Genomic DNA, 9,586 nt, shown 5'->3' on the forward strand with positions numbered 1-9,586 from the left:
GTATGAGTGTAAATGAAGTGCAGTGTTTTACAGTCTCAGTTCGACCATTCCTGAAATGTGTGGTTAATTGAAACCCAACCACCGAAGAACACCGGTATCCACGATCTAGTATTCAAATCCGTAAAAATAACTGACTTTACTTGGACTTGAACGCTGGAACTCTCGGCTTCCAAGTCAGCTGATTTGGGAAGACGCGTTCACTACTAGATCAACCCGGTGGGTTACATCCACTAATGTATTAATACATAACCCTATTTGTAGTATTGTCGGATAAAAATACTTCATTCTATAAAATCAAGATTATAAGTGTATTTTGCAATAGTTATTTTACTTATATACTTTAAAAAAACTTTAAACTAATTTAAAACATGATACATTAAAATAAGTTTTATAAAAAGTAGTTATTACAAAGTATAACAGTTACACAAAAACTAAAAGATCCAATAGTTCCTGGGATAATCATCCTTACAAAATAATATTTTTTTACTGCCTTTTTTACCGAGTTTTCAAAGAAAAGTACGGTATTACTTTTGGTCGCTCGTTGGGTTGGGGAGGTGAAATTAAGTTTTCTTTACGTTTTATAGATATGAAGAATACGAAAATACTACTCACTTAAAATGTAATTTCGTTACATACAAGTGTAAAATTTATGGCTCGAAAAATTCCAAAACTACTAAATCATTAAAATTAAAATATGCTGAAGTAGTATGTCTGATGTGCATGTGAAAATTTGATGACGATCGGTTGAATCGTTCTTAAGTTGCATTCAATGTAAGGTCGACAACATAACCTCAGTTTGAGGTTATGTTGATTTTATATTGGTGTATATTTCAAATGCGCTAATGCAGTTAGTCTCAATGGTGAGTAAGTTTAAATTTAATCCTTGTGTTGTAGAGCCTACTCATTATTTTTAATTATTTAATCAAATTATGGTTATAATAATTTAATTTTCTAATAAAAAGAAAATATATTTTAGGTTAAAATATAAAATAAAAGTTTATTTTATACAGATTTGAATGTTAGACAGTGGATACCGGTGTACTTTGGTGGTTGGAGTTGAATTAACCACATGTTTCAGGAATGGTCGGCTTGAGTCTGTACAAAACTAATTCAGCTGTTAAAAATGAACTCCAAAATTACCTTACTTTAATATTTTAAATCACTATAACGCCAACAGCTGGCTTAAGATTTAGTAGTTTTGTTTTTATTCTTTCGAATGAAAATCCTTTAAATTCCTATCTAGATTATTTCAGATGAATTTTTTATGCTATCATTAGATTTTCATTTTTAGCTGTCATTGTAATTTTCTTTGTAAACTTCAAAATAGAACAGTAGGAACTGATGATTTACATGGCATTGAAATTTCTTGATTATATCTTTGGGATATTAGATGTTTATTGCATAAATTCTGAAAATTTATAAATCTAGCTACTGGCAAAGTTATTTTATCTGAAGGTAGAGAGTAATATCTTATCTTCTAGTTTAGAGTAATAACTGTTCTTTTTTTCTGAGAATTCATGTTTTACAGAATCGGGATTCATGTTTTACAAGTCTCAAAATTTAGTAATTACATCTGATGTCTTACTACATCCCATTCTTTGGACATCCTACAATTTCACTAACTGATCATTACTTGGTACATTTGAAATAACAGGTATCAGTTTGTCTTGATTATTGTACTAAAGCACAGGTACTTTGTATGATTTATATTTATTTCTGGAATTTGTAATTATGGTTTGCTCTTCAGAAGATGATCACAAAGTTTTACTTTTCAGTTTATGTTACTGGCATAAATGTATCAGTTACAGTACTGGCATAAATAGAAAATACAAGAATCACTGCGTGTCTCTAAAAGAAATGTCTGATAGTTAAATAGTTATATATTTAAAATTTTATAAATTTATTTCATTCTTAGTTTTCCTTAGGGGTTTGGAAAACGCCTTATTTTTTAAGATCAAAATATTTGTATATCCAAGGTTTCAAGAAATATCTTACAAACCCATAATTTTTTCATTATTTAAAAACGTTTGCAGTAGACCAGTTTGGAATAAAAATAGCTACTATGTTTGGTGATGAATGTTATCAGTTTACTGTAACTATATATTGCAAAACAATTCATAAGAGAATGGAAAAGAGTAATAAAATAAAAATTAAATCGGCAAGTTTATTAGGTAAAAAAGTAAAATTGTTTTCGATAACCTTTTAGCTGTCGCAGACGATCTGTAATCCACTATAAATTCTAGAAAGTGCAAAACTAAAATTAGAATTCTTGTTTAACATCTCCAGAATGTTTCTAATTAAATTAAAAACAGGAAAAAACGGAATTTATTACAAACATTAAACATTTTCCAAAAACAGTTAAACTAGAAACTGGAAAAATCAATCAAGTTGAACAATTTAAATGCTTAGGAGAAATTATGCGACGGTATTGTTTAGAAAAAATTAGCGATAAAAGGGAGATAAAGAAAAGTATTAAAACAACTACTTAGAAAACAAAACGGCTGTATAGTTTAAATTAAAAAAAGAAAATTTGGAACAACTAAAACTAAAAATGGAAGACTAAACAGACAGGAACAAAACAAAAGATATAATATAAAATACAGAATTCGAAGAAAAACACAAACTAAAAAAAGGAAAAATATGAAAAGTCGAGTGGAAAAAAGAAAATTCCTCCAGAATGAAATAATACTGGGGCAAGATCAAAGCCAAAAAATATAATATTTGGTTTTTAGTTAGTCCAATCGGAAAAAAGAAGACATAAAATTTAATTAATTTACATAAAAACAATATTAAAAAGTTAACCCACCGTGTTGGTCCAATGGTAAACTCGTTGTCATAAATCAGTTGAATTCTCAGTCCTAATAACGGAAGCTGCTTTTATTTGGATTTGAATATTTGATCGTGGATACCATTGTTCTTTGGTGATTGGGTTTCAATTAATCACACTTCTCAGGAATGGTCGGCCTGAATTTGTTCAAGACTACGCATCTACGGGTGCAATTATATTACACTGATAAGGCGTTAATGACGTTAATTGTTGATGTGAATATAAACTAAAATATTTAAAAAAGTATTAACAAATCTTTTTAAAACAAGTTTAATAACAGTCTTCTTTTTAAACAGATGATTTAAAAAAGGTTGGTTTGAAGATGATTTAAAAATGTAAACGGATGGTTCAAAATTTCCACTTTTTAAGTGGAAATTAAAAAAAAAACCCATCTAATTTAGCGGAACCGCCATCTCTGCCAAATATTTCCTATGTTTAAGTTTCGTTAAGTGAATTATACATTTTGTAATAATTGTTACGTTTTCTTTCTTGATTTATTTATTAATTTACTTATCCTCTTATAGACCTATCTTTTCCTCAGTTTCCAAGTATTCTGTTGATGATGATTGTTTAACTTCGAAGTTTTCATCTAATTTTAGATTTTAACTGAAATTTTACTATGTTTTCGAAATGTTAATTAGTTTTATAAAAAAAAGATTATGGAATCCATGATGTTTTTTTTTTTTAACTTAAGATAGATTTATAATTTATGAAATAATTGCGAGAATAGATGCATTCATTTAGAATTATTTCTAAAAATCATGTTTTTGGACGCATAGACCAGGAACATTAGACATTGATTTCGAAAAAATTCGTATCACTCTGTAACTTGCCATTATGATGTAATCGAAAACTAATGTTTCTAACAAAAATAACATGATCACGTTTTGGAAGGGTGAAAGGGGGAAATTGAAACGATAGCTCGAGTGACCGGTGAAAATCGCGTACAGCTCAGCCAAAAATCACTTTAGAAAAAATTCAAAGAAAAAATTTTAGATTATTACTAACCTATAAAATGAGACGTTGTAGATAACAATTCCATACTTAGGTCACATACAGTACGCAAAAAGTACAAAAAGCGCGAAAAATTGACCCTGACATTTGAGACTCGGTAGTTTTTTATTTTTTTTTCAAAATACTTAAAATTTTGGGGAACAAATTATTTTGGTTAAAATTATTTTGGACAAAATTTCGAGGTAAAAATTACAATATCAGTAACATTGGATTCCATCGTACAAAGAGTAAGTACAATACATGGTGCAATTCGATTGTTATACTCATTAATGCATATTTTATAGTTTTATAAACAAAAATACATTTTTAAACATATCTATTAATCGGTCTAAATGCTAACAGTATAAGAAACAACGCAATGGTAAAGTTTTCAGCCGATTATAACGCTATGATATAGCAAATATTACGAATGCATACCGCAAAAATGATTTTTTGTGGTGAAAATATTGTAGGTCACGTGTTTTTTTCTGTTTATCTCAACGTACTATTTCATTAAAAAAAAGAATCATCAACTATCAGTGATTAGAACCAGTTATTTTATTAGAAATTTGAACGTAAATTATAATCTTATTACTATTATATGATCGTAACAATTTTTTCTAAATATTAGAAATGCTGAATATTAGAAATGCATTAGATGCTGTGTTCTGGAAAGCATCTTACCGTACTGTTTGATATAACTGAATTTTCATAAAACTAGACGATATACAAATTTTATATTAGACTCATTAATTAAAGACTATTAGAGTATTGTTATGAAATACACTGACTAATAATAGTTGTTTTAAAACGATAATAAACTAACAAATAGGTGACGTGGTAAAGGTGACATGCGAGGGAGTCGAATGAAAACATTACGGTAAGCGTATAGTAGATAGTATTAACCGTCCAATCCTACACATTTATGTAATTAGAAACTTGAAGTTATACGAAGATAGAGAGGTGGTTCTGACGTCACACAAGGGATTCCCTGAACATGCTGCCACTGAACCTAATTCCATTATAAAGATTACTCAAATTACCTTAGCATTCTTAATACTACTACTGTTATGCATGTTTTCTTTATCATTATATTAAGAGTTCCACATTGGAAGTTCTACTATCAGCTGGTATTAAACCGTTTTTACAAGAATATCAATTTGAACAAACAAAATCCACACAATAAACCGACAACAAGCCATCTATCCAAATTTAATTGCCGATTCGATTACCTTGAAATTGTTTTCTGAATAGAAACTGTTATTATTTGAATGAAATTACGATTAAGTTCGTATCTCGGTTATTTACTATTTGTACTATTTGCCTGTCTCTTGGAAACCTTGCGACATGGGAAAAAACCGATATCATATTTTAATTCAGGAGAAAACTTACTATCAGAATAACATATTTTTCTTCCTGAGACAAAAAAAAATATTTTTTGTTTCCCAGTATTATTAATGAAAGATATTCTTTTAATCGGTAATAACATTACGATAGGGTAGCAATAGATGAAAATGCGACAAAAATTAACAAAAACAAGTTTAGATTAAAAACATTTTAAAATATGATATGTAAACATCGCTTATTTTTTATATTTAAATAAAGGCGTAATAGTTAATTAAATATATATTAAATTTTATTATGTATTTACATTTGTGATTTTATTATTTCATTAAATAATAAGAAAAATGCCTTCTTTGATTATATTAATAAAAGATATTCATATAAAAACGTAGTTTGATTATTGTTCACAAAGAATGGGAATACCATTATAAAGGTATTTCCAATTTTAAAAAAATAAATTTTTAATATGAAATTTAATTAATTTTTTTTGTGTTGTGGTGATGAAAGTACTGGCTACAATACTTGGAAATATTTTTTTCTGTGTTTTGATAACTTAATACTAATAATGTATTAATGAAATAGGATGAGGAAATGGTAGCATGGTATTTATTGTGATTGTGATACTTTAGGGGAATAACAGACAATAATAAACAATGCTGGTTGGTGACGGAGGTCGCGATCTGTAGTAGTCGCAGGGCGGGGAATCACTGTTTAAGCTTTTGGTTTCGTATATTAATGAACTGCAATGAACGCTTTACTGTCATTGCATCTTTATATTTTGTGTGAACCAGTATTATTTTATACATTAATTTATCTGTATATCATCTCTAAATCTCTCTGTAAGTACCAAAATATATTTTTTTTATTTTTTGAATGGTATAAACGATAATAATTACTGATCAAATAAACAAATGTTTGAAAAATAAAATAGAATTTAATACATCGTTTTATTACTTAAAACTTTAATTTCATTTATTTGTAAGTAGGAATTGTAGTTAAAAGAAAAAAAAAAATACTGCGAGCAACAATCAGTACTGTCTAGTTCAAGGGTACATACACGACCTTGATACGATATATTCTATCATTTCTTTTTACAATTCAATTTTTTTATTTGATTACTCAAAATTTTATCGGTTGTAGTTTTGTTAAATTTGGAATAATATAATAAAAAAAAAATAATGATTAAAAATACGGTATATAAAGTGCATATAACTAAATCTCAAATGTCGTAGGTATATTTTAGAATTGTCTTAGTTTCCGACGTATTAACGAATGTACGATAAAGGTGTACAATAAATAAACAATACGTGATAAATATATTAAATTTAACGTTACACACTATTTACTAAGATAAGAATACGAAAAACAAAATTTAGTAGAAATTTCTGCTTAAGAATCACTAATAAATTATTGTTTAAGTAATTTACTTATGGTATGCAACTCAAGAATGTGTTACATTACGTTCGTCCAGAAATGTACAGAACTGTAATATGTGTAGTTTTACCTGTTTATTTTTCCATTTTTATGCGGTCTTAATTCGTTTTAGTATTTATATTGCAATTTACGAACAAAAATAATGTCATAAAGAAACAAATACAGTGTATTAATAAAATGCAGGAAAGCTAAATTATTTACCACATAATCTAAGTAGCCACATATTTTATTTATTACAAGGTCGGAGTACTTACTGTTACTTCTTTGGAATTTATTCCATGTTAACAAAACAAAACTATTAATCTGTAAATTATTTGTAAGTTAAAACAAAATTAATCCAAATCAAAATGGTTAAAAGCATAACCAGGAAATGAAAGAGTTTACTGAATTTTTAAAAAGTAAAAAATATATTCGAAATCAACAGAAAATATAAGATAATATTTAAAGATGAAAATTATTATGTGGGGGAGTATATTATTTTGGTTATATGGTTAGCTCACAGTAGGTAGGAAAATGTTTTAAACGATTGTAAGAATACCAGTAAGATTTTGTTTGACTTTTGACAAAATTCTGATAATAATACGACCAGACTGTACATGTAAAAAAAGTACGAGTATTATGCAAGCAGTGGTAATAAAGAAGATTTTAAAAATTTATTTCATATAATTTTAAACGTTTAAAATATATTATTATTTAATATTTATTTAGTTGTTTAATTTAATGATGTAAAATTTTGTAAATGAACGTCTTATTATTATTTTTTTTAATCAAGGTTAAGATGAAGTTTGTAATATTCACTGCAGCATTATTAGTGTGCATCATTTCAACACTATCAGCGGCTGTACCGTTATACGAAGAACAACTGCCTTATGAAACTGAAGATACATTTGAAACTGTAAGATCTAATAAATAATATTTTATAAATGATATTACAAATTTCAGTGGATGTGTTTAATTTTATCAAGAAACTTCAAGATTACAGTATATTCTCTAATTTCTTTTATTAATTGTAATAATTGTTTTAAATTTTGACTGAAAATGATTATCTCTCTTTATTCAGATTGTGATCATTTCAAAAAAGTCTCTGAAATCTTAAAAACTGGTAGGAACGGGGTGAAATTATCAAACAAGCAATCAATAAAACGAATAGAAATGCCGCTGAGTAGTAAACAGATAAAAGCAACGAAAAAGGAGTATTAATATGAAAATAGAACAAATATTTTAAATAAATAAAAAAATTCACTGAGACTTAAAATTTTGAGTGAAAAAATATTTGAATCAGGCAAAGTGCGATTCTTAATTAAATTTCAAAATAACTTATTTTTATACATTCTTGTGTAATAAGATATTTTTAATGATTGATATATATATTCATAAATTACAAATGAATAAAAATATTATAACCTTAGATTGCCCATCAACGGAGCGCGCGCAGCCCCTCCTCCTCAATAAAAATACATAATACAGTTTGTTAGTTTGAACAAAACGTAATTACACAACTATATTAATTTGTGATACCTAAATCCATCACTTATTTTACTATGATTTTTTTTTCTCATTACAAATAACCTGCTACAGAAATTTCCAGGTATAATATGTTTCAAACAAAAATGGGTTCTATTTAACCTAGATTCTCATTAAACAAAGCTTACAATTGTTATAATAATGGAAAAATGATAGTTTATAAACTACAATCACTTTTAATTTATCCTTTAAAACATTTAATTATCAGTTTCATAATAATATAAAGTTTGGAAGAGATAGTGATGCATTGTTTATTAGTATTATTTTGCTGCAGTATAATATTTTATATGATTATATGTTTTTACGAATATACATATTTTTTGTTGAAAAAAATCACCAAATCACGACAGCCTATTCAGATATTTTATAGATAAAGAATGTGATCATCAAATTTGGTATAAGTTAAGTAATTGAGGACAGTATTTGTTAATAACCTAAAATACATGCCAAAATTTAGAATTTTCAGCTATTTTGCATCGCCAAAGCTTATTTAAAAATATTATATGATTAAAGTATGCATAAAATTGACGTCACATTCTATAGTGTTTATAAACTTGTAGGAAATCTAGGATGATTATTGCAGTTTCATACTAAATACTGTATATGAAAATTAGAAGAGATAGGCTAACCAAAATAACTGAAATAAATATTTGTTTAACGTACAACAACCATGACAGATTGTATAATCAAACTTTATCAAAAAATAAATAAGAAAATTGAATGGTTAACTTCAATATAAAAACATTTTAAGTTTAACATTTTATAGGGCCTTAACGGCATCATAAAATTGGTAACATGTCCAGTATTTAATACTATTTTGAATACGTAATAACTAATATATGAAAAGTGAATGTTTGATTTCTGATGTTTGAAACTTTATAAATTCAAAGTTATGAAAATTTATTGTTAAATTTTTAATGTGATATTTAATATTATTGGGGTTATGGTAATTTTCTTGTTAGGAAAAATGAGGTATTTATTTTTAAGATTTTAAACAAAAATATTTGAGGGACTGTATAAACATCCAGTCTTTCACATATAATATTTAATGCATACTCATACAAGTAAATTGAATTAGTAAATTCTATTATTATTATAATTTAATACCATTTTTTATGTTATAGGTTTTGAGAGAAAGGCGATCGCCAGAGGAGAAAGGAAGTATTGTTTTACAAGGAGGACATACACGTGGTCAAGGTAATTCTTTAAGAGGTGAATACAATTATAATTTATGGCAAGGAAGGAGTGGTGCAAAACTGGATGCTAATGCTTTCTACCAAAGAAACTGGGGCAACAACCAAGGACCTAAACATGACAGAGGAGGTGGAGTTGTGTTTTCAGTTCCTATTTGAGGCTAAAAATTAAATTCCTGCATTTTAATATTATTATTGTTATTTATTTATTTTTTTATTTATTTATAATGAAAAATTATATATTTTTATAATAAAAGTTTATTAAAAATGA

At 26.9% G+C, this 9,586-nt stretch overlaps 1 protein-coding gene across 1 annotated transcript; it reads left to right on the forward strand.

Moving 5' to 3' along the window:
- Positions 1 to 5,845: 5,845 nt before the first annotated feature.
- Positions 5,846 to 9,586, forward strand: LOC142321981 (uncharacterized). Its single transcript, XM_075360548.1, has 3 exons — positions 5,846 to 6,003; positions 7,371 to 7,493; positions 9,247 to 9,586. Exons 2-3 carry the CDS (start codon positions 7,377 to 7,379, stop codon positions 9,472 to 9,474), a joined length of 345 nt encoding a protein of 114 aa, XP_075216663.1. The 5' UTR covers positions 5,846 to 6,003; positions 7,371 to 7,376; the 3' UTR covers positions 9,475 to 9,586.

Source organism: Lycorma delicatula, chromosome 3 (assembly GCF_047948215.1).
Source record: "Lycorma delicatula isolate Av1 chromosome 3, ASM4794821v1, whole genome shotgun sequence".
Classification (NCBI taxonomy): Eukaryota; Metazoa; Arthropoda; class Insecta; order Hemiptera; family Fulgoridae; genus Lycorma; species Lycorma delicatula.